At 32.8% G+C, this 27,827-nt stretch overlaps 1 protein-coding gene across 1 annotated transcript in view; it reads right to left on the bottom strand.

Moving 5' to 3' along the window:
* LOC126977373 (uncharacterized) overlaps positions 1 to 27,827 on the bottom strand; it is a 122,001-nt gene that overhangs the window by 62,872 nt on the left and 31,302 nt on the right. Inside the window, exon 2 of the mRNA XM_050826135.1 lies at positions 8,532 to 8,861. Coding sequence (XP_050682092.1) covers positions 8,532 to 8,805 — 274 coding nt within the window. The 5' untranslated portion in view covers positions 8,806 to 8,861. The remainder of the gene's footprint in view (positions 1 to 8,531; positions 8,862 to 27,827) is intronic.

The following is a 27,827-nucleotide window of genomic DNA, read 5'->3' on the forward strand; positions in this document are numbered from 1 at the left end:
ATATTCATAAATAATATAAGATACAAAAAATTATAATTGTAATCTTAAAACTTTTCGGGAGCAGTTGTTAGTAAAATTGTTAGACCCTTAATGTAGATTTTTACCTTTACCAAGACCTTTCGGTTTTGTTTTGGTGTCTGTATGTTTTTTTATTATTTTATATATAAATAATTAATATCATCAATGTGGCTATATATTATAATCAATATTAAATGATTTTTTAAAAAAATCAATGACACATTATCTACCTAATTTCAATGCAGTTTTACTACTTTATAGCTTTTACTACATGAACTCTTGAATGAATCGTAATTTAGGCATAAATCACGGTGTACGATAAAAATCATATCTGATGAATTAACTGTATTTTTTCTATACAAATACGAAGCAATTAGCAAATTAGAGTTATCTCTTTTTCGCTTGCGATAATTGCATTTACTATCCTTCTTTGACGTGTAATTGTAATGTAGTGTGCTATTGCAATGTTAAATTATTCATGTGTGCGTTAGTGTATCATTTTCAAACACCGAATGTTGTCTACGTAACCTATCTATACTTTTAAATATCATTGTTTGGTGCATTGTGTTTTTCATTGTATTCGTCTGCATTTTTGACAGATCTAGTGTTTTGATATGAAATTTTTGGCATATACTTGAATTATAATATCAATAACTCGAACAATGCTACTTTCACCTAGTTAACTTACTATCGCATATTTGCACTTTAATGCAGTATTGGTGAAGCTATTGTTTTCTATTTCGACACGTTATGAAAAATCACTATGCCACTTAAATAACTTTTTTAATACAGTTGCTCAAAAAGTGGCGTATTGCAGGGACGTAGGTATAGCGTTCGGGATGTGGGCTATTGGTGAAGCTATTGTTTTCTATTTCGACACGTTATGAAAAACCACTATGCCACTTAAATAACTTTTTTAATACAGTTGCTCAAAAAGTGGCGTATTGCAGGGACGTAGGTATAGCGTTCGGGATGTGGGTTATTGGTGAAGCTATTGTTTTCTACTTCGACACGTTATGAAAAACCACTATGCCACTTTAATAACTTTTTTAATACAGTTGCTCAAAAAGTGGCGTATTGCAGGGACGTAGGTATAGCGTTCGGGATGTGGGCTATTGGTGAAGCTATTGTTTTCTATTTCGACACGTTATGAAAAACCACTATGCCACTTAGATAACTTTTTTAATACAGTTGCTCAAAAAGTGGCGTATTGCAGGGACGTAGGTATAGCGTTCGGGATGTGGGCTATTGGTGAAGCTATTGTTTTCTATTTCGACACGTTATGAAAAACCACTATGCCACTTAAATAACTTTTTTAATACAGTTGCTCAAAAAGTGGCGTATTGCAGGGACGTAGGTATAGCGTTCGGGATGTGGGCTATTGGTGAAGCTATTGTTTTCTATTTCGACACGTTATGAAAAACCACTATGCCACTTAAATAACTTTTTTAATACAGTTGCTCAAAAAGTGGCGTATTGCAGGGACGTAGGTATAGCGTTCGGGATGTGGGCTATTATTATATTACATACTCGAGCTTTTTCTTTACCTTTTCCGAACTCGTGCGTTCTCTTTCCCAACTGTCAAAATAATTTCTATTAACAAGAAAAAAACGACCACGAAGTTTTTATAAAAAAAAAACATAGTAGTTTCTATGATTCATGCAAATATTTCTAAGAAGAAGCTACTAATTTTTTTCAATATCAGATTTATCTACTGAAGACTTGGCTGTATGGGCATAGTTTCCTTTGCCTAACCAGAATGGGTGAATAAAACAAAAAAAACTCTGCTTATATTCTTTAACGGTTGGCGCCATTTTCCATGATTAGTTAGTTGAGTTTATTGTGTTTTTATTGTTCTATTAAATTGTTTCATTTTTTAACCGACTTCAAAAAAGGAGGAGGTTCTCAATTCGTCGGTATTTTTTTATGTTTGTTACCTCAAAACCTCAAACATACGTAAGCAAAGCGGATGATAAATTTATGAATAACTCAATATCGCGCCAACCGATTTCGATGATTCTCTTTTATTGGAAAGGATATACTCCAAAGATAGTTTGGTGAGAGTTTGATAAGGTTCTGATTACGGAATCCGTGGCAAAGTTACGGAACTCTTCAATTAAGCGCTTACGTTCATTGCTGCATTGAAAAATTTAGTATATCTACACATATTTCGACAAATTCTTAGTTGGTGTACTTCAAATTCACTAAAAATCAAAAAATAAATGTCAATTCCGTTAATAAATGTATACAAACAATTCAAAACGTGTTTCACCTCTACACGAGGCATTAGCAGGAGATGTTGACTCGCCAAACTCTGGCACGAGACATAAATATATAATTTGCATAAAATATGGGAGATATACGAGCGAAAATTCTTCTCGGAAATTTCTGAGAAAATTATCAAAATGTCCGTGAAATCAATTAAACTTAACAAAAAGGAATAAAACAATGGATCCGAAGCGAAGTGAACACTTGTCTTATGCTGTGTTACTTAATACCCTGTCAAAAAGTACAAAAGGCTTTTTAAGGTTGTAAAAATATGACTGGTGCCTATTGTTCTCTTTTGTTCAAATTCTTTACCTTTATCATTGCTGTTTTTATGAAAGGATTAAAAAGAAGGCTATTTTCCATTCGCTAATTAATTTGGCTTTGTTGAAATTCTCTTAAAAATTATAAGAGATTATGTAAAAAAAAATTTACTTTTATTCTTTATGAGAAAAAGTGATGAAAATCAGCAAGAAATTCCCTCGATGGCAGATAAGTGATACGTTCTGGCCTTTAGAATGCTGTACTCCTCAGGATTCTAGAAAACCCAAATTAAGAAATATGGTTTTTTGTTATTCTTTTTATAAGTTGTAAAGATAGTTGATAAAATATATTAGATTATTAAAAACACATTGGCTTAGTAATCTCTAAAATATATAAAAAGAACTTTGTAGATTTTTTTATGAAAATACTGTCTTTTCGTAATGCCAAATATAAGATTAAATATGTCTAAAAGAATCAAATCAAAATCATTTCATTCGTGTCGGTCAAGAAAATGACACTCATTATCAAAAGTTTTCTTTTATTTATACATTTACCACCACTTCGGAAAAGGCTTAACTTTAATGAATAATGGCAAGAAACTCATTGCCACTATTATAAATCAACATTTAAAACTTCATCGAGTTACAGATCAGTTCAAGTACAATATAATATGTTAATTGATGCAACAAAAAAACTCAAACGTCAAATATCCAATGCCTTACATGAGTAAGTAAGTCAAAAAAAGTAAATGTAAAACAATAAGTAAAAACATAAGGACTATTGGGTTCAGTAGATGCATCAATCCACACACACCGTAAATAAAAAAAAGTTATTATGCGAGCATTTTATTAGTGATTAAAAAAAATAAACCTAACTTTAATCTGACAAAGAAGGAGGCAGAGTTTCTGGTAACAGAATCATCCAGCCTCCACAAGTAGCGCCCGTTCACGTAAATACTTTGAACCATCGATCAAGTCTATTAAAATAACACATAAAATGGATAAGGCTGTGTACATAGAACCTAATATTGTGATACTTTCGTGAAACAGTAATAGAGCTCATTTAATATTAAAATCCGATACGAGAAAATAACATACATGACGATCCAAGAATAGAATCTAGCCATATATTTTGTGAATCAATTGATTTGTTCGATTCATTTGGACATATTTTGCTTAAAAATTTCACACCCCTTCTATGATAAATACTTTATGAAATATATCTCCGTCTAGTTGTCTTAAATAAGTTTTTGGGCCGTCATCTTAAAAAAAAAAATTTTTGATTTAATCTTAAAAAATCTTGTGGGTAATCAAATAACATAATACTTTGAGCTTAGATTAAGGATTTGTCTCTAACTAGATACCGCACTACCTAAGAACAATAGCTTTTTAATTACGGCAACTATTAGATGCTTGTGTGCGTGGCATCTTGACACTCAATTTTGTAACATACGCTTCGTGTTATTTTTATATTGAAATTAATAAAATACAAAATATTTACTGATGATATGAGATTCCAGTGTCTTTTTTAATTCTTGTAGTAATATTTTTTCTTACTTTTCTTTATTTTTACGAATATTTACTTCGCAACCCGGCATTATAGTTTCAATTATTAGCAAACCTTAACAAAACATGTTGCACGTCAACGTCACACTTTGTTCGAGACTGGCTCGAGTACGCTCACTTAGGCATAGTATTAGTAGCCGTACTATGCGACTACGCCTGCGGTATCTAAATGGCGCACAGCTTAGGCCAATCCTCAAGTTTAGGTTTAATTTTTTGTTCCTAATATACGAGTGCATTATCACAAAATATTAGTGAGATTAACAAAAAACCACGCGGAATTTAATAAGGTGTTAACAGAGCTACTGTTTACGACATTGCTAGTAATTTACTCGTATCATGAAAACCCTACAACACACGCCAACGTCCAACGTGTTGGTATAAGCGATACTTACAGAACTACTCTTGACACGGACATGACTTTATCACGCGTGTCCTATGCCTGTGAACTTTTGTATTTCACAAAAATTGCTTGCTATTTTCGACTGCATTACATTATGTTAAGTGTCTAACTTTACTCAAAAGGGGGTTTTAATGGTATGTAAATGTAAGGAAATACTTTATACTACTCACGAAACTTGTCATAGTTAATCTATCTATATATATATATATATATATAAGAGATTTCCACGTTTATTGTCACTCACCACGATATCTCTGGACCATTAGAGCTAAAGACTTGAAATTTGGTAGGAATATTCTTTTCACCGAGTAGAGGTTAGCTAAGAACGGATTTTCCAAAATTCCATCCGCAAGAGTTTTTTTTGTTATGACCAGAACAACGTCTGTCGGGTCAGCTAGTATGTATATAAAAATGAGATATTCTACTACTACTACTACTGTTGTTGTAAAATGACTAATTATTATATTTCGAATATACGTATTGTTGGCCAATATATAGTTTTTCCAGTTTCCACCAAGAAACTGGAAAATCTATATATTTTTTTATATTCATAAATGTCGCTTTTTGACATGAATAAATGAGTTTTTGTTTTTTAATTGATATATCACGTTGCGGTCGGGGATGTAGTGAAAGTGGAATCTGATCAAAAGTACCACGAATAAGATGAGCAATTCTTATTTAATCAAAACAAATCTTATAACTATATTTACAATACTACGACTACATAAAATTAAAACTATCATTACGTGGAAGCGTACCAAGAATACTGGCAGCATTACCGCGTTGGATAGCAAGGCTGATCTGTTGACCGAAATAGCTGCCAGCGCTTGGGTTTCCAGTAGACTTATTGAGGCGCGAAGATAGTATTTTGAACATTCTCCGCGCCTCTGGGCCCCACGGGCCAAGTGTCTCGACACCAAACGAATAAGATTATATTTGATTAAACTTATATAATGAAGTTAATATTTTTTAGCAGGATACAAAGTAGCACAAGTCCCATGTAAATAAGTATTTAATTCAAAGTTTATTAAAGCTAACGAGACATTTTAACAAATAAGATTTCAAAGCTTTTGAATCTTTTAGTAAGACAACATTTAGCAGAGCGAATATAAATTCTACAACATTATCACTAGTGATCTCTTAGAAAAATTTCGCTAAAGGAAAGGTAGATTCGTGGAAACTGTAATCTAGTTCTTTCAATCTTCTTTGTAAAGATATCGGCGAGATCTTTTGTAAGAGACAATTATCTATCCCAGCTTTACGTAAAAACGTATTTTAAGGAAGGCGGTAGAACTAGGCATAGCTGTCCAATTAGAACCGTAATGTTCAACTGGGGTAATAAGACTAATTCAAGTAACAAGACTTTAAAGCAACATATAAAATCATAGGAGTGTCGGCAGAAATGAAAACTTGAACATTAATGTTGTGAATTTTTGAATTTATTTATGTGGTTAAATACAATATTTATTTATTGTGCATTACCGTAAACAAAAATTTAAAATTTAATTACATAAAAAATTTAACACTTCAGAACTGTTACAATTATTTTATATTAAAAAGTTTACTGTCAGAAAAATTAACTTTCATCCATAATTTCATGTCTTACGAATTTTCGATCAGGTCAACGTGTTCTGACGCGATTTTAACATTTCATACACATCCCAATAAAAAAGTTCATAACGCCGCTATAGATGTTTTCACTTTAATAATTAAACTTTAAAAATATTTCACGGCTGAGATTCGATCCCTCGACCTCGCGGTGTTTAGGTTTCACTATCACAATCATTCAACCACTGCTACAATGACTGCATTATCATTAAGTTGAAATAAATAGCCGTACTGTAAGTATTATTAGTTAGAAGTATAATATCAACATAATTTCAACGACTGTCTTACGAAATTTCGATCTAAAAATAAACGCGGATAAATCAACGAAATTATAATATTAAATAAGGTAGAAAGATGATGCACTAATAACGAAAGTAAAAAAAAAATCATAGAATTACATACCACGAAATGTGATAATTTTTAAGTAACAAGTGCGTATATAGGTAGCTGAACTATCAAACTACTAAAACAAGTTTTAGGGTAGGTAGCGGATGTAAACAGTGAGTGCTATTTGTTTACGTAGTAGTATTTTCAGTAACACTATCCCTTTCAGTATATCCCTTGCTAACTGCAGGAGAATCAATGGATCATTTTCTTCTTCTCCCATTACCTTATTGTAATAAACCCTCAACAAAAAGACATTCATGAATAATATAAGATACAAAAAATAATAATTGTAATCTTAAAACTTTTTGGGAGCCGTCGTTAGTAAAATTGTAAAAATGGGCCCCTACTGTAGATACCTTTCGGTTTTATTACAGACACCAAGTCTGTATGTTTTTTATTATTTTGTTTTATTTTTATATTTTATGTATAAATAATTTATATCATCAATGTGGCTATATATTATAATAAATATTAAATTATTTTTTTATAAAATCAATGACACATTATCTACCTAAATTCAATGCAGTTTTACTACTTTATAGCTTTTACCACATGAACTCATGAATGAATCGTAATTTAGGCATAAATCACGGTGTACGGTAAAAAATCATATCTGATGGATTAACTGTATTTTCTCTATACAAATACGAAGCAATTAGCAAATTAGAGTTATCTCTTTTTCGCTTGCGATAATTGCATTTACTATCCTTCTTTGACGTGTTATCGTAATGTAGTGTGCTATTGCAATGTTAAATTATTCATGTGTGCGTTAGTGTATCATTTTCAAACACCGAATCTTGTCTACGTAACCTACCTATACTTTTAAATATCATTGGGATAAATACGATTTATACTTTAAAATCTTATTGGATTTTACATCTCAGTTCTAAAAAAGGAAAAATACTTTAATAATATGTTAGTCAGCGTCAGATACTACACATTCGCACGACACGGCACAAGTTAGGATATCATCCCCACCATCTGGATATGTGGCGGTCCTCCACAGTGCGGTTTTCAAGGAGCTTTCTCCCTCGTTCTACAAAGCTGTGGAACGAGCTTCCTTGTGCGGTGTTTCCGGGACGATACGACATGGGTACCTTCAAAAAAAGCGCGTACACCTTCCTTAAAGGCCGGTAACGCTCTTGTGATTCCTCTGTTGTTGCAAGAGAATGTGGGCGGCGGTGATCACTTAACACCAGGTGACCCGTACGCTCGTTTGTCCTCCTATTCCATAAAAAAAAAGATACGCTGCAAAATTTTCTTAAGAACATTTATAATATTATTAAAGCTTATAATGACTGATGTATGTACGTAATATCGCCAACATTTTGTTTTGGCAGGCTTCCTCAAATTGTTGTATCTAACACTTCTACTTAATTCTTCAGTTACTCGGATTTGTGTTCCTTCATTATTTCTTTGCTTTATATTTAAATCTTCAAGTGAATTTTCAAACAAAAAAAAAACAAACAAAATATATAAATAGATAAAATTCATACCTTGCCAAATAAGCTTAATTTAATTATCCCTCTAAATAACCCCACTTCATGCGATTGGGTAAGATTCTCGAACAAAGACATGCTTAGGACGTTAACAAGTTATATGTAACTTTATACGTACACCTATAAGTAATATCTTTAATCGTACCTATAATATCTGGATGACCGAGCCTTGCTCCGATTTTTAAGAATGTACAAAACTTGCACAAAAAAAAACGAATAGGACATCTGGATTCGAACCGGGGTCTTCTGCTTTCCGGATTACCCAAAGTCCCATCTGAGCTATTATGGTCTTGTAGTGGCGAAATTCATCTTTGTGTTCTAATGTTATTGTAGCTGTTTCTCATTAAAACACGGATAAAACTTCATTTTTTTAAATTGTAACCTAAGCTAGATCGATTTCTTTCCCCTGAAACTACCTGTATACTAAATTTTATTAAAATTATTGAAGCCGTTTCCAAGAATGAGAGAGGGAAGAATTAATCGTTTAAAGATATAAGATTAATTGTATTTGACATAAATACTTACGTGTACAAGACTTTGGTTCATCGCTTTTATCCCCGCAATCGTCTTCTCCGTTGCAATATTTATCTAAAGATATACACTGACCCGTATCACACAGCATTTCACTTAGTCTGCAACTGTTTCCTACATTGCTAGGAAACTTCAATTTAACATCCATTTTAGTTTCACTGTCAATATCGTCTCTTAAGTCTTGGGGACTGCACAGTTTTAGTAATAACATTACAAGCACTAAAGTTCTGTTACACAATATACCATGTATATTCTTTGGTCGATACATTTTAGTATGATGAATTAAATCTGCTGAGATGTCCTTTCATAGCTCACTTATGCAATCTGAAACAAGTAAAACAAGTTATTATACAGTTGATAAATGAAAATACTGTTAAAATAGTTTGCGAAATATTGCAGCGTAAGTAAATTATTGATTTTAAGAAATAAAGAAAATACTTCAAAATAGTAATTATATTTTATTTTATAACATTAATGGGCGAGACAAGCAGGACATTCTGCTGATGATAATTGATACGCACCGCCCATTACAATACAGCGCTGTTCAAGATTCTTGAAACACCCAGAAACTCTGAGCGGCACTACAATTTCGCTCGTCACCTTGAGACATAAGATGTTAAGTCTCATTTGCCCAGTAATTTCAATAGCTACGGCGCCTTTCAGAACCAAACACAACAATGCTTACACATTACTGTTTCACGCCAGAAATAGACACCGTTGTGGTACCCAAAATCTAGCCGGCATCGTCGTTGTTGTGGATATCCGAAATGTATGTAATGTATGTGTATAAGTATTAATGTAATCGTATTTACCGGGACATTTAAATATGAAAATGCCATGTAAGTGAAAGCACAGGCTGCTAGTATTCATTATATAAATAAAAAATAGCATTGTATATCCTTAGCCTGATATTTTCTGTGTGTGATTACTAATGTTACTAATTATATTATTGTGGCGACACGACTGTACCTATTCATTATGTTCCGACACGATTGTACTTTTCATTATAATTATATTATAGCGATGATAAAGGTATGTGTTGTAAGAGAAACCAGTCATGTAACGAACTCTGTACGTACTAGTGTAGTGGCTAATTAAACTTTCTGTGACTAAGATGATATTTTAATCTTGTCCTCAATTCACGATCACCCCTATTAAAGTGAATAGTTAAATACGTTATTTCCATTTTATACATATTATGAAGTCAAATTTTTTATTTGTAATTGTATTTTGTTTTGTGTTTTTACTTGTGCTAGGAGTCGAGTAAAAGAAGTTAATAGGTTTTGTAACCTGAAACAGTCTCTTTTAAATAATACAGATATTATTTTAAAAATAATTAATTCTCGCGTTAAGCGAATAGGGCGATCTCATACCGATTCATGGGAAGCATTATAAATCTTGATTCTTTATATTTTCAATAATAATAATACTTTATTTCATTTTCTTTTACACTCACTGCAAATAACTTAAAATACTAAATGTACAATATTTATTACATAATACATTGAACATTGAAAAATGGTTTTGCAGTGATATTAAAAGAGGTTGACCTCTGACCCCGAAACTAGTTAAAACTGTATCTTCGGGGTCAGTGATTCCTCGACAAATGACAATGACAAACGAAACAAAATAAAAAAATAAATGTGAATGTATGTGTGTGTGTGTATTTATTTTCTGAATTCATACATACATCATCATGTAGATAAAAATAGTATTATTAACAAGTAATAATTTGTAAGTGGTAAGTGGGCAGGACATATAACAAGAAAATCTAGCAATAGCTGGAGTAATATAATCATAGGCAGACCTACTATCAGGTGGATCGACGAAATCATTGCCTTTGAAGGAGTACTCTGGACCCGATAAACAGCTGACAAAATAAAGTGGAAGAAAAAGGGAGAAGCCTTAGCAAAGCAGTGGGATGAAATATAACTAAAAATCAACAGTTTAATATAACAGTTAAGATTAAAAGTTTTATATAATTAAAATTCGTTAAGGTTATAATAAGTAAATAACTATAACAATTTTGTAAGTTTTAATTTTAGTATAACGTTATGATCTTTACTTAATGTAACAATACAATTTTAAGCAGTAGCACTAATGCACACAATTATAAATAATATTGGCACGAGATGCAAAATGTAAACCAAAAGGCAACTTGTATTTTGCCTAAAATATGTTAGTGAAATTTAACATTTTCATAGTTCAAACAAAGCATCAGTTTTAAAAGCAATTTGAACATTTGAGGGCCGTTATTCACACTTTATTCCGAGCTCTAGTAAATGTGCGAAAACTAAAAAGTGACGTAACCAAACGCGGCAGAACCTCGGCTTTAGATACAATGGAATTTTTCATAACCTTGTAATGAAGCTCTCTTTTTAGACGAAAAATAGGCAACTCTTTCGCAATTTAAAATTTGAAATTTTTCATGAGAATAATTGGATACGATGTGTTTTATTTTTGTGCTGTATGGCCTATTTAACAGAAATTGTCTAAAGTTGAACTGGTATTTTGAGTGGCAGTGCCTACGTTATTTAGTAGTCCATTGTTTTGACCCGAATATTTTGTTTTGATTTGCAAGACGACATCCTAATTCAATTTCCTAATATGCAAATATTGTGGTTGAGCAGGTTATCAACTGTAAAGTAGATCTTGTAGATGGAGCCACAACCTAAGAGCTGAATAAAGCATACAAGATTTTATGACGACAAGTCACTCGAACGGTTAGCTCAGTTGGAAGAGCAATCGCACGAAACGCGAGAGTTCGAGTCCAACATCGTTCATAAAATTTTGTTTTCAAATTTTATTTGTGTATTAATCCTAGAAGTGAGGGTTATCACTTCAAAAATATAACATATTTTTAGGTTATATAGTATGATGTAACTGTAAAGTAACAAGATGACCCGGCAAGCGTTGTTTCGCAATAAAAATTGATAAATAAATGCAAAAAAAGGTGTTTTGGGTATAAAAAACAGATATTGGCGGATTCAATTCAGCTCTACCCGATTTGACCCAAAAATTTCATACAAGGTTTACATTTATCAATTCAGCCGTCCCCGAGGAGTTTGGTAACCAACACCGCGACAGGAGAATTTTATATATTAGATATATAGGCAATATATGTTGCTTGAATATATAATAATAGATATATTTGCCTATATAATATGGAGGCAAAGTCCGGCTTCGAGACTACACTAATAAATGGAGATCCTTTTTTTCCATCCCTTATATTGCGAAAATTACTGTACCGATCTGAATAATACTTTTACCATAAGATGCAGCGTGTTTCGCAGTAGGTATATAGTTTATGGTGATCACTTATCCGGAGCCTATATTTTTTGACTAAGAAATTGATACATATTCGCAATATAAATAATTCAGTCAATGTCATTTAAATACATATGACAATTCAAACAATGATCGGGCGCGTGATACTTAATTTAATGGCAAAACAACGTTTGCCATGTCAGAATTTGTGTTAGGTGAAGAATGCAAACGAAGCGATAACGTGATAGATGGCATAATAGTTCTGTGATCTGTTCTGTCAAAAGTTTAAACATTTTAAGGGATTAAGAATTGAAAAATTTTATTAAAAAGTAAATGAAGTTGAATTGTGCTAGCAGCCTTGCGAAACTCTCTAAGAAAAAACCGATTCGCTCGATTGTATGAAACCTGCAGTCATTGATAGATTTACAGATGACGGATATAATCTTGTAAAAAATGGAGAGAGCCGAAATCCATTACGTTTTAAGCAACTGTTCGCTTTCAAACTTAGCCGGATTATACTTCGTCGCCAATCACCATATTGTAATTACTACTATTTCAAACTTATGCTCCGCGACTATTGTTGGGTAGTCTTTGCCGCCTCCACGGCCGACGTCCTTATTCGCTGTAAAAGCCTTCAGGGCTAATAGCATACAGGAGGTTTTTAGTCGGTAGGGGGTGTCCGCTTGCGCAGCACTCGAGTCCGACATATGGGCCCCGTTTCGGGGCCTAAATACGTAAACGTATTTTCCTCCTCTCGAAAAAAAAATATCTCAAACTTATGTCAAATGACATTTCATACTAAACTATATTTCAACTATTACTTAGGCAGTCTCGCCTCTTATTAAGAAGTATTTACATCCTCTTTGTGTGCTTGTGCCATTGTAGCTTTGTGTAACTGTGAGATTTGTTTTTTAAATATTATGTGATAACAGAAAAACCAATGCCCAGCAATGCAAAAAGGATTATAATATTTATAATAATTTTCGAATTAATTGAAGAATTTCAAGTATTTGAATTTAAATTAAAAAACAATTAATTTAAATTAGATACTGTAACAAATTTTAATTTGAAAACACGCAGTACTGCAAAGCTTTAACAATTAATTCCAATTAATCTGACAACCAGTAGCGATGTGATATTGCCTTGTTCAAAATTACCTTTTCCATTAACTGTTTCATTTCCAATAAACTCTTATCGATGTCCAACTTATATAAGCTTAACGGTTAATTATTAAATATCACCCAAATTATTTAAACGTGTACTTTATTCCTTCAAACAGTACAAAATTATTAAGACGCCTGGTAAATAACGGTCTATTTTCCATTTGTTTATAGAATTTAAATAAATATTTATATTTTAAGAATTAAATACTCATAATATAATTTTGTATTTTGGCATATTGTCGCGTAGCAACACTTCGACGGACATGACGAGAGTTGCCAAACTTCAAGGCATTGATAATTTCGACAGCCCCGTCAGCAATATCGTAACTCAGCAGAAAAGTGTTTACTTCAGATGCTGTAGACTCGGGTAAGTTCAGGATAAAATCGAACAGAGACAAAAGGACGGAAAATGTGTAAGCAGGATAAAAGTAGTTAAAAGAAATTTCTAGTACAATTTAAATTTAAAGATGGAATGGGAGAATCATTTTGAAAATAGAACAGATGCGGGGGTATAAGCCGTAATAAGCGTGGCCTACGGCAGTTCTAGTTCTGACTCGAAATTAGTAAGAAGAAGAAGAAAAGAAGTAGTTAAGAAGATGGAAGAGACTTAGTGTTCGGTGCGGTGTGACACGTTGTAGGTACCGCCGCCGACAAGAGGACAGCGGCAGACCGGCGAAGTGCATGTTCAGAAAAGTGAACGCGCAAATAAGGACTCGTTCCTTTAATTTGATTTATTATTCCAATCCCTGACCCACTCTCGTGTCAATATATATACAACAAGCAAAGCAAAATATATATTATTCATATTAATTCGAAAAACCCTTCCAAAAGTTCATTGTCTTGAAACGACCGTTGCCGTAATGTCAGTGGTGAAAATATCATTATTGTCATTGGACCGCGTGGCCTTGAGTAAGTTGAACATCTTCTCTACTAGCACTGATTCACGCAGATTTCGTAGGGATGTCAACACGCATCTACAATTAAATCTTGATTAATATTTTTTGTTCATAGTTTCGCTAAGATTTAATCTAAAAGAAACAAGTAAACTTCTGTGACTTTTGAATAATTTTTTATTAAAAAAGCACTCTCCAATTAAATTTATAATGAAAATTATATGAACTATCTACGCAATATAAAACAGTAACATGTAAACTTAAATTTGATCGCCGGCAAGCGATTCTTCCACGAACTACAAAGCTGTGGAATGTGCTACCTTGTGCGGTGTTTTTTTTATTTCTTATGAAAATAACGGACGAGACGAGCATGACGTTTAGCTGATGGTAAATGATATGCCCTGTCCATAAAACTGCAGTGCCACTCAGGATTCTTGAAAAACCCCAAAAATTCGGAGTGGCACTACAACTGCATTCGTCAGCTTGAGACAAAAGATATTAAGTCTCATTTGCTCAGTAATACCACTAGCTACGACGCCCTTCAGACCGAAACACTAAGATGTTTCTGGGACGATACGACATGGGTACCTTAAAGAAAAGCGCGTACACTCCTTGGCCGGCAACGCTCCTTTGATTCCCTTGGTGCTGAGCATCCCACATTCTCAATCAAGGTGATTGCTTAACACAAGGTGATCCAAACCTCGTTTGGCCTCCATTTCCATAAAAAAATAAAGCGTCCTCCGTCCTAACCGCATTGCCTCATTCAACTTGTGAAAACTATTTATCGCGAATATGGTCTGCGTTTAGATTAATTTCTTTCTTTAATGTGGCAATAGATTTCACGGGTTCAGTGTAAGATTCGAGTAAGGATTGCTTATATTTTTCTGTCTTTGATCAGCGACTCAGTTTAGGTACCTAAACTGAACTGCATCGGAATTGAATCACTAAATTAAAAGTTGATCAGGCCTTACGTTAAAAAAATTATTTTATTTTATAACTGGATAATTTTAAAACCTATTGGATTTGCGTTACAAATACGTACTCAATAGAAAACGGCTATGTGCGAGTCGGACTCAAACACTAGTAGTTCCTTACCATAGTACAAGAAATAACACTACATTTAAAATACTTCTCGATACCTAATTTTTTTTTTATGAAAATAAGGGATGAAACGAGCAGGTCGTTGAATTGATGGTAATTAATACGCACTGCCCATGATAATGTTCCCAAGCTCAACTAGTCTGAGTGGCCCACAATAATTGCGCTTGTCACCTTGTCAAGTCTCATTTGCCCACTAGTTTCACTAGCTACGGCGCCCTTCTGACCGAAACACAATAACACATTACTGTTTCAAGGCAGAAATAGTCGCCATTGTGGCACCCCTAATCTAGCCGGCATCCTGTGCGAAGGAGCCTCCCACTGATCTTTTAAATATTAAAATAAAAAGATATCAGTAATACACTAATTAACTAACACTTTTGGTTTTTATCTGTATGTTGTATTAAACACATTTAACAAATAAAGCCTGAACGCATAAAGAGAAAAGACATAACGCCTTATTTCAGAACAAAACTAAATATCGAACCTAAACAAAGAGTCATACCATATTAGTTGAGTTGAAGGTATATGCCCTCCCTTAACAATGCAGTACCGCTCAGGATTATTGAAAAACCCAAAAAGTCTGAGTGGCACCACAATAATTGCGCTTTTCACCTTGTTGCCAAGTCTCATTTGCCCAGGAATTTCACTGTATGAAACACAAAAAAACACCATGAAGACTGAAGTAACGCCTTAATTGTTTGAATTAAGGCGTTACTTCAGCTATCGGTAGCTTCAAATATCGGAGCTAAACAAAGAGTGATACAATATGCAAAATATTTGATTTTCTCTGTGACGAAATTTGTAAAGAAACATTGAGTTGAATGAAATTATAAGCGTTACGTACTTTATCAAGGCTTACTTGAGTACTTGTAACTTAATAAATGGAAAGGAAAAGAAATTGAAAAGATTGATCGCGAGAATTTTATTAAATACGTTGGATTTACATTTGCAAATAATATCACGGATGATTACTTTATGAGTCTGAAATTTGATCGATTTGCTTTGTAAGATTGTTGGTACAAAATCTCAGTATTTAGTTGTTTTAGCTTTAATTTTTTTATAATATTGTTTCTTTATTTGCAAAAATAACAATATAAAGAAAAACCAAAAAGTTGATCTACTTTGATGAAGCTACAACCTGAGAGTTGAACAAAAACATTGCACTTTACGTCACTCAAACGGTTGGCTCCGTTGAAGAGCGCTCGCACGGAAAGCGAGACGTGGCGGGTTAGAATCCCACGTTGTTCATAAATTTTATTTTCAAATGAATTTGCGTAAAATAACCAATATCTAAATAGCTAAGCATAACAATTATGATGGTATTTTCTTTGATTAAAGCGAGTCTTACAAATTTAATTAAAACATTTTTAAAGGATTAAAACGCGTGTGATTGTAACTGTATTTTAATATTAGATTTTCAGGGGAACTCTTGACGATAGCGAGATCTGGAAAGGTCTTGAATGTAACTTGAAAATGTAACTTTTACGCATATATATAACGTAAAAACACACAATTGCACGCGTTTTAATCCTTTTAAAGTATTTTATTTAAATTATTATGGTCTATATTACATATTCCTCAATATTTGAAAGTGTTTCAGGATTGTAAATATTAAATAGACTCGTTTGCTCGATCGTGTTGTCGCTCTACACTAAATATGCGTGGTTATGAATGTGTCGTTGCATAATGATTGGTTTTCCAACGAAGTTTCTGATTGGATTGCTGCATGAGTTTATTCATGTCTGACTTAGTCACGTTAACACGATGCAATGTTTTGTTACAAATTTAGGTCAACCCTTCAGATAACATACATACATCTTCGAAACATAACCCGTTAACTACCTAACCTTACTTATATTAATATTATAAATTAATTGAAGTATGTTAAGAATGTCTGATCAAACAAAGTGCTTTAATTTTATGAGAGTGAAGAGTGCAAAAGTAAAATTGTCACAGTTTTGTTCAAAATTAATTGTTTTACGTTTAGTGTATAGTAATTATTCAATTTATTAATTACTAGCTGATACCCGCGCCTTTGTCCGCGTACACACATGACTAAGCACGTATTACTTATAAAATATTTATTTCTTAAAACCTTATTAAATTTATATTAAATGAAGATATCGCCATATTTTATCAAATTATATAAAAACAATCTGATAGATAGTTATCAACTGTAAGTAATCTACCAACTATAGTTAGCTAAAATTGAATTTGTCTTTTACCTCCTGAGAAAGTTGGAAAGATATAAAAATTCTAATTGGTTATTCATTTTAAGCTATTCTTTCAATATGATTTCTGAACGACGGGGGATACATCAAACTTAAAATTGAATTATTGTTTTTATTTAATTCCCAGCATTATCATATTTATTCACTTTTTAAACCTTCTCTAGACTTCCACAAATAATTCAAGACCGAAATTAGGCAAATCTGTCCAGTCGTTCTCGAGTTTTAGCGAGACAAACGAACAACAATTCATTTATATAGATTAATCATACGATCACTTCAATAGAAATAATTCAATTTTTTTTATATTAACTATTTCGATCCAACTGCTGATGTTATATTTTAACATATCGTCAATACTACATTGTAAGAATTTTTACATAAAATCTACAACAGCGATTGAGTGCCGGATTACATTTTAATATTAAGATTATAATAACAATATTAATAATTAAGCCTTTAAATTCATTATTCAGATATAAAATAGAATTTGAATTATATTTATAAAATATAAAATTAATTTATCATTTATATTTATCGCCTTCTATCATTAAAGACACCCGCTATAAAATTGATAACAGTACAATTTTTCTTTCTGTTTTCAAAATTTAATCTAACTAAATTAAGAGTTTTCCGTTCCATGGCTCTTTGGGTTATTAGTAGTTTGCAGATATCAATATATTTTTTAGCTTCAATGAAGTATCTGTACTTCGAATTTTTTTCATTCTCCAAAATTTTTTTCGAGGCATCGCCTCTGTAACTCAATTTAGTCTCCGGACTTTAAAATGACACATTTATATTCTACTAAGTTTTGATAACTATATTATTGTTGTTTTAAATAATTTAAAATTGTATCGTATCTAGTTTTTAGTTAAGTCTTTAGTTCTTAGAACAGTTGAATTGCTGAACTCTTCTTCTCAATCGGTTACTCTTGTCAGGTCACTTGGTTATCTCTACTTTCCGATGGTGTAAAAAAATACATAACAATGGTAAATATTTGGAAAATTCAAGCCCAATAAAAGGCATTTCATAGAGAATTAGAACCTGTTATCGTAGTAGCAGCAAAGGCTTTAGCACGGGTCTAGTATCTATGATTGTTGACTTAATCAATTTAATTTATCATTGAATATAAATGAGATAATTTTTTTGCCAAGAGTATGATATCATCGGCGAATCTGATAATTAATGCATTTTTATTTTTATTTGGGTAAAGTCATGTCAAAATCGTTCAATTTAGTTTTCTTTTTGAATAGGATGAGGAATATGAACCCATCACGTGACCAATGACTATTTCTATATTCAATTGCAAGTCTTAATTGACAAGCTGAGCTAAGTCTTATACATAAAATTATCGTGTCCCGGTGTTTGTTACCAAACTCCTCTGAAACAGCTAAACCGATTTGTTTGAAATTTCGTGTGCATCTTGGATAGATATGAGAATCGGCCAACATCTATTTATCGTACCTCTTAATGATAATCCACCTCTAAACATTTGTTTTAGTTTTTGAATAAATTTTTTATTCTTAATTAATTATGATTCAGCATTAAATAATGCATACAACTTCAATTTTCACCCTTCTACGATCAACACCTATTTGTGTATGGCGATTTTTATAATATTATTCTGTTACATCCACAGATCCATAATAGGCTTGTGGTATGGCAATCGAATAATATAATAATTTATTAACGAATGATATATTGAAGTACAATAGATTTTATGTGTGATATATTTGGTCTGTCTAAGAAGCGGTCGTCATCTTTTTCGTATACACCAAAATTTAATTGGTGCTGGGGCTGCTGCTTCGACTGCCGAAGACAGCAAGCGTCGCAAATATGGGTGTCAGTGAGTCATACACCTTTGTGCCGTTTGGTGTCGAGACACTTGGCCAAATGTTCAAAATACTATCTTCGCGCCTCAATAAGGCTACTGGATGATAGTTTAAATTTAATGTAGTCGTAGTATTGTAAATATAGTTATAAGATTTGTTTTGTTTGAATAATAAATGTTAATTAATACCAAAAATTTTAATTATTGAATTTTTTTTTAATTTATATCGCAATGCAACGTTTGCTGGGTCATCGAGTAATTTAATATATGTCCTGATTTTGGAATTTCGGAACCGTCCGGAACGTTATTTATCAATCCATATATGGGATGAGTATTGTTCTTTTTTGTTTGTTATTTGTACGATTGACCTACCTACGAAACGTTTACTATATATTCAGGATTGACAAATAGATGATATGAAATCTGGATTGGATAGCCTATAGCTGCTTTTCAGTAAATCGTTGATCTGTGGTATTTACGTATAGTAAAGTATTTTTTAGATTGTTATTATAGACACACATTTAGGTACACATAAATTTGTGCAGAGAATTATTACTGTTATCCACCTATACTTCATAAACGAATTGACTCAACTTTTGTCTGTTATTTTTGTTTTGTCCTAACATCTATATAAACGTTTCCTTGCTGTTGTATTACATTGTTCCAAATCTGTCTCTCAAACTGTGCAATGCAAGCCTTTCATTTCTACTGCATTTACCTGCTTCAATTCTTTTTATATTATATTTATATTTTACTCACGTTAGTAAACGTAGAAACATAAACTATTTTCTTTGATTATCGCGAGTCTTAATTTAAATGAAACACTTTTTAGGCCATTCCGAATAATCAGTCTATCTCTTACTTGAAATAAAAATCGAAACTATCGTTGACTTTTCTGTCCCCTGTCTGTTAATGGGACGACGTATAGCTTACCAGTGATAGAAGTTTGTATGGAAATTGCACTTCACGGGTCCCAATATATGGCGATAAGAATGACATATCGGGTATATTGGGACAGCTTCAGATTATTGACAGCTAATTACTGACAGTAGAAGGTAGTAATTTATCTGTAGATAGTATATTAGTAACGGCCGTTAAAGGATTAAAACGCAGGTAATTTTAACTGTGTTTTTACATAAAATTTCGTAAAAACGTCGTGTTAACTAAAATAAAAATGAAAATGTAACTTTTGCGCAAAAATCTACTGTAAAAACACAATTACAAATAACACGCGTTTTAATCCTTTAAAACTGTTTTATTTAAATGTAGAAATGTAGTCTCTTTAATTAGCTAGACATGCCTTCTTGGAGATACATTGGTAGTCTTCTACAGTTTGTTACTTTTTTTAAAGTAAACCCTCACTTCTGATAAGTTATAAAAATTAAATTTGAAACCAAATTTATGAACGATGCGAGAGTTTAACAAGACGTACAAGATTTATCAACGATACGTCACTGTAATAGTTGGTTCAGTGGTAAGAGTGCTCGCAATGAACGCGAGGGGTTGTGGGTTCGAGTGCCGCATCGTTCATAAATTTTGTTTTCAAATTAAATTCATTAAGTCTTCAGTTTTAGCGACTGATGTAAACTTCTTATATAGACACATGTTCTCTTTATGCAAATAATACTACATTTAATTAACATAATGCAATCCACCATTTGGATATTATGGCACCTGAAGAGTGAGAGTTCTCTCAAAGTTTCAGAAACAAATATCACTTTCATCTTACTCAATTATTACTCGCATAAATCAACCCATGAACTATCGAATTTCTTCATTTATGAACACAGGTGTGGATAATAATTTACGACGTGCACATATGGCAAGGGTTGAATGAATTGTCCCGGTTAGAACAAGTTACCGGGGGTCTATCGTTTGCTTTGTAAGCATATTACACACTTTGATTTGTTAGCATAAGCTAAGGAATCTAAGTGTGCTCAGGTTTTATCGCCTTGTGCTTATGAAGTTTCATGCTGTACTTACTAATTACATTACATAGCAGCTAGTTTGACTTGATTGAACAATATAGTCTTATGCTAGATATTATTAAGATATATTTTATTATAATCATATTATGAAGTACTGTAAACATAGATATGAGTATTATTATTTTGATGTGTAACATATTATTTCCTCAAAACATTTTATTATATGAAAATATGGAAAACAGGGAAGTGCCCGACCTGTTAGAAAGTGAAAATTGTCATTACCAGTTGGAGGCTCCTTTGCACAGGATGTCGGCGCCTATTTCTGCTGTGAAGCAGTAACGTGTAAGTTGCTGTGTTTCGGTTTGAAGAGCGCAGTAGTTAGTGAAATTACTGGGAAAACGAGACCTAATATCTAATGTCTCAAGGCGACGAGCGCAGTTGTAGTGCCGCTCAGAGTTTTTGAGTTTTCCAAGAATCCTGAGCGGGACTGCATTGTAATGGGCTGGGCGTATAAATTCTCATCAGCTGAACGTCCTGCTCGTTTTGTCCCTTATTGTCATAAAAAAAATCCATACATATCTGATATATCAGAGGACTTAGAGGTACAGGCGTACGAGGTAAGAGTAATCTCTTAACTTGTTTATTGTTACATACTTTGTAAGAATGTATGCCGATTTTTTTTTCTGCGCCAGGAGAATACAGGAATAATGTATATGCTTATGAGGTTGTTCTAAACCTTATTATAATGCAGTAAATATAATTTAGTTATGAGGAGTTTAACGTTTATGCAGGCACGGTGTACTTTTAAATAAAAAAATTCTGATTATGTGTAATATTTGACTTTTTATTTTATTATTGTAAACACTATTGTATTACACAGATGAAATTTGAAAAACAATATTTTATGAATGACGCGGGATTCGAACCCACGACCTCCGGCGTTCCGTGCCGGTGCTCTAACCAACTGAGCTAACCGTTCGAGTACCGCCTCGTTATAAAATTCTGTTTGCTTTGTTCAACTCTCAGGTTGTGGCTTCATCTACAGGATCTACTTCTCAACCCCAATATTTGAATATTAGGAAATTGACTTGAAATGTCGCTCTTGTAAATATTAATAGTATGTTATGTTTTTAAAGTGATAACCCTCACTTCTAGGATTAATACACAAATAAAATTTGAAAAATAAAATTTTGTGAACGATGTGGGATTCGAACCCCCTACCTCCGGCGTTCCGTGCCGGTGCTCTAACCAACTGAGCTAACCGTTCGACAACCGCCTCGTTGTAAACATATATAATTGCTGTATTAGGTAAGCCATGGTAGACTATAATTGGCTTGGTTTTTGTATTTCTAAGTGAATATTTTATATTAAGCTGTTGTCAACCCTAATAAAATAAAAATAACGTCACACAATATTAATGTAACAACACCTGAAAGTTTTTAACTTTATGTTAGGCTTCATTAAATAATAAATTATTACAAATTAATATCGAAAATAGCTTCAGTGACATAATATGCAAATTACCTTAAAAGTGATTTTGTGTTTCCTAATCCGAAGTGATTACAAATGGTTAAAATTTGCAATTCTATCATAGAGCGATGCAGATAATATGAAACATTCATTCTGTAGTTCAAAGTGCCTCCAATTAAATTGTTCGTACATTAATATTATAATACTCATTTTCATGCTTACAAAATTAAGTTTTACACTGGTCTATTTCAGGTTAAAATGGTGAATGCGTCACCTCATCAATTACCCGCGACTTTGTCCGCGTGGAATAGTTACTATGGGAAGATTTTTTATTTTTTGGGACACTTTTCAAATAATACACATACAAACTGTTCTTTACGCTGCTGTCGGTGCTCTTCTATGATACAGCGGATATCCCTTGTCATTATGGACAGTCTCTTTAATAGTATTTCCATGCGTACTTTAATCTTCTATTTCATCCCAATGTAGGCCAAAGTTGTGAAAATGCTCGATCAAATACTTAGAAATTACTTCTTATGAAGTGCCTTAATACAAAGTATTATGGTGTCATCTTAGATAAAAGCGAACTCCCATACAAAATTCCATGCCCTATCTCAACCTCTCCATTTATTTTTTCGCCACAAAATCTAACAGCCTAAGTCAGTTTCTCATCTCAAACTCGGTTCAGTGGTTTAGACATGAAAGCGTAACAAACAAAATTACATTCACATTTGTAATATTAGTAGGAATTATATTGGTAATTCAGACAAGATTTTAATAAATGTTTTGAAATGGTTGTTGGTGATTGGTAATTTGGACTGGTCTGATGATCAATGGTAAGACGGATGCTTTGTCGAATAAAATATATAGCCATAAGTAAAGAAATTTATATATACTAAGAAATATTGCTAATATACTGCTGTTCGATGGATTTACTTAAAGCACCACTGTTTCGAAAGACATAATATGATTAGTCCAAACTTGTAGGTAAATGCACCGATTGGAAGTAAGCTTAGCCGTTTTAATGGTATAGTTGATATATATATATATTATTAAAATAATGTTTATACATATATATCGACATGTGTATTTATTTTATACCACATGATAGATGAAACAATATTGATGAAATTTACAAGCTTTACTCAGATTAGTCCAACGAAATATCCATCCCGGAATTTCAAGAAATATATATATTTTTTGTTTATTGTGGCAAGGTTAATAGTGGAAACATATATATACATACTACTCGAAAAATACTTAACAATATTAGTTCACAGACTAATTTCTGTAAATGACTGTATCAGTCGCAAATTCAAATGTTTTATTCAAAATAGGATTTGACATCACTTATTGAAAGTCAAAAACTACCACCCATTCCAAAGAGAATGCCTCAGACCTGAGAAGAATGGGCGCAACAAAATCAGCGGGTTTTTTTTTTCTTTTTTTTTCATCAAAAAATATGTTTAGAGAGTAATATTGTTCAATTAAACGTATTATTTAATAGCCTGAGAGCGGTCGCTCCATTCTTAATCTGTGGAATCCTTAAAAACGTTATTAATGTTATAATAACCTTCACCACACAGATGTTTTTTAACAATTCTTTTGAATATCGTAATACTTTTGTTTAACAATCAAACACAAAATAGATATCTCCGTAAGCAGATAGCTCAACCAACCAGAAACTTGCATTGACAATAACTATATTATGTGCAATTACAAAACCATAAATCAGGAAGACAGAATCTGACATCACATACACACACATTATATAAATACATTTCAGTAATCGTTCGGGGTAGTTTGCTACGTCAAGGATGAATTAATTATAGCTGCAGAGCAATTTACAATTTTAATTTGAAACCACCGTTTTTGGAACATCGCCTGCATTCAATAATGAACGAAGCTATTAGTAATTTACCAGTGGGAGGCTCCTTTGCACAGGATGCCGGCTAGATTATGGGTACCACAACGGCGCCTATTTCTGCCGTGAAGCAGTAATGTGTAAGCATTACTGTGTTTCGGTCTGAAGGGCGCCGTAGCTAGTGAAATTACTGGGCAAATGAGACTTAACATCTTGTCTCAAGGTGACGAGCGCAGTTGTAGTGCCGCTCAGAATTTTTGGGGGTTTCAAGAATCCTGAGCGGCACTGCATTGTAATGGGCAGGGCGTATCAATTATCATCAGCTGAACGTCCTGCTCGTCTTGTCCCTTATTTTCATTAAAAAAAAAATCCTGCATATACCCTAATAGGTTAATAAAAAGATATTTACCTCCTGAATCTATCGTATTGATCGCTTCTGGTCCGCGTTTATGCAAGTTTTAAGTTTGTGGAAAATAAAAGTGGAATCAATCTTTGTGCTATTCATAATCTGCCCCGACTTGCATTGTCATTATTTTGAGAGATATAAATCTGAAAGTATTTAGCATCTGTTTCATAAAGTCGTCCATTATCGGCAAGAACTCCTGCTCTGCGGTATGCCTTAGATCGGCCTCTTAATGCGTACTATTTTACGTGAATTATTAGATTGCTTTCTTTTAAAGATAATAAGGGACGAGACGAGCAGGACGTTCAGCTGATGGTAAGTGATACACCCTGCCCATTACAATGCAGTTCCGCTCAGGATTCTTGAAAAACCCAAGAATTCTGAACGGCACTACAGCAGCGCTCGTCATCTTGAGACAAGATGTCAATTCTCATTTGCCCAGTAATTTCACTAGCTACGGCGCCACGGCAGAAATGGGTGCCGTTGTGATAGCCATAATCTAGCCGGCATCTTGTGAAAAGGAGGCTCCCACTGGTGCTTATAATTAGGATAATTTGAGTGAATAAGAAAGCTATTGAAACAAGCTATAAGACCATGCAAAATAAACCATCTTATAAACAAAATAAGGATCAGAACTTGGTCAGAGCGTAATGTGCTGTATGGCACTTCCGATATTGGTTTATCCAAAAAATCTAGTGACATATATATAGATTTCGGAAGTCTAGTTCACAAACATTAAACTATGGTCTTAACTTAATACGCAAAATTATCGAGTCCCAAATTGATATATCAGCCAAACTTCTTATTCTTATCATGTTTTTGGTAAGATTTTAGATATCGTTTGTTGTGGGGAACCCAAGTGATGATAAAGAAATAATGTCTACTACAACGTTAGGGTCCACGATCGAAAAAATGCCTTATGGCGTAAAAGTCTTATGAATTATTTATGTCAACCATTCAGTTTTGACGTCCCCTATGAGAAACAACCGAAAAGGAATTGCCAGAGGGTATTAGGCGAAGTTCAGACACTCACCCTAAAACTAATATACTGTATTATATTCTTTAAAAGCAAGTCCAAATCTAAATAAAAAACTATAATACGAGTTGTTATTTAATATAAAGTTGATTTGTATATCACTACATAGTATAAGACAAAGTCACTTTCTCTGTCCCTATGTTTGCTTAAATCTTTAAAACTACGCAACGGAATTTGATGCAATTTAATACAGAATTAATACTTATATAATTAAATACCTTAAATACGTTGTTGATTTAATATAGATCTAAATGGCCCTTTACAGCATATGATTTAAATGAATATTTTGGAAGATATTACAGATTTAAAAATTGCGGGACGAAGCGTTTGCGGCGGTTCCGGCCGTTGTTTGTTTTAAGTATATTTTATTTATCGATTGAAGCAGTAGAAGTCTGCCGGGTCAGCTAGTTTCTTTATGAAAATGCAAATGTTATAGATCTATTTATGCAAATGTTATAAGCTGATTGTCCTGCTCGTCTCGTCCCTAATTTTCATAATAAAAATCTCATTTGGAACGTTTTATAATTAATTTGAATCTGAATTTCCAACGCAGAGCTGTTTATCACGTATAAGGTATATTATGCCTGGCATAGTATAGTAGGTTCTACCTAGTTTGAGACAATATTGTTGGGGTTAAGTTACGTTATTTAATTATAGAATAGAAATTTATTAATTATAGAAGTAACAAAAACATTTAAACATATTTGAGTTATTGAGTCTTATTGTTTTATTTTTATCTCTTTGATATAATTACAGTAAATATAATATTATATTGAATTCAAAAACTTATAATATGCGCACCGAAAATTACAACAAATGACAAAAACATTCTTAACGCATTTAAAGAATAATTTGCTTCGAACATTGATAAATTATTGTCTAAGTAAGCGAGGATAATGATCTAAAAAGTCGAAATGGTTAGTGACAGCGGACATGGCGTCGTAACAAATGACTTCAGTCGACAAAAACGTGTTGTTAATCAACACAATAAAAGAAAGACAAATTTATAAACGATTTATTAACTTAATACCTTCTTGGCTTAATTATTTAGAGATAAAGCTGGTCTTAGCTACATTTGAGTAACAATAGATAAAATATTGCATAATACTAAAGTAATCCCGCTGAGTTTGTTGCGCCCGTTCTTCTCAGGCCTGAGGCATTAATTTTGGAATGGGCGGTAGTTTTTTGACTTTCAATATGTCACATCCTATTTTGAATAATAATATATGAATTAGAATCAATTGAAAAAACTATGGAAGAAGATAGCTAGTAAGAACTTACTACCAGCATAATATAGAACCATTAAGTATGCGAAATAGAGAAATGTAGAGTAATGGAATTTTATTTTAAAAGTATTATTGATATTTAAGCTGCAATACTTGATATTGTAATAAAACAAAAAAATCATTAAATTTATTTCAATAATCAAGCTCATTACTTCTTCCATTAGTATATTCTAGTGATATTAATATTATTAAGCGTACTTCCATTTTCTGAAGTTACAATCCATTATTTAATTCCATCTAAATATAATAAATTCATCTTTTAATAGCAATGGATAATTGTTAAAAATAATTACAAAGTTTGAAACAAAATAAATCTTTTTGTCTACGACCTAAGTAGGTTAAGAAGAATAGGGTCATACAATCGTTAGTTATGCTATCATTGATACATTACACCACAGATGCGTTATAATAAAAAAATAGTAACTAAAAAACACGCTTTGGCTGATGGCTTGAAAAGACTGACTAAGGCCGTATTTAGTGCTCGACCGACCATCAGCACTGATGTCGGTCGAGTGTAGCTATAATTATGAAAAAATATGAGAGCGTTCAGTTCAGCGCTGATGAATTGCTTCGCGCGTAAAGCTACATCTTGCTGACGAGATTCGTCGGTCGAGCATGTCGGTCCGACGTATGTCGGTCCGCTGACGCACTATGGCAATATTTATAAGTGCGTTCAGTGCTACATTGACGGAGCGACTGACCGTACGCGCCGATGTAACATCGTCATTAAAATCGTAAAGAAAAATTCGTATTTTGGTAATTTTGAATAAAAATTTTTCTGTTATTTTATTTGAATATAAATTTCTCCTTCAATTAGGCG

Source organism: Leptidea sinapis, chromosome 45 (genome assembly GCF_905404315.1).
Source record: "Leptidea sinapis chromosome 45, ilLepSina1.1, whole genome shotgun sequence".
In the NCBI taxonomy this organism is placed as follows: domain Eukaryota; kingdom Metazoa; phylum Arthropoda; class Insecta; order Lepidoptera; family Pieridae; genus Leptidea; species Leptidea sinapis.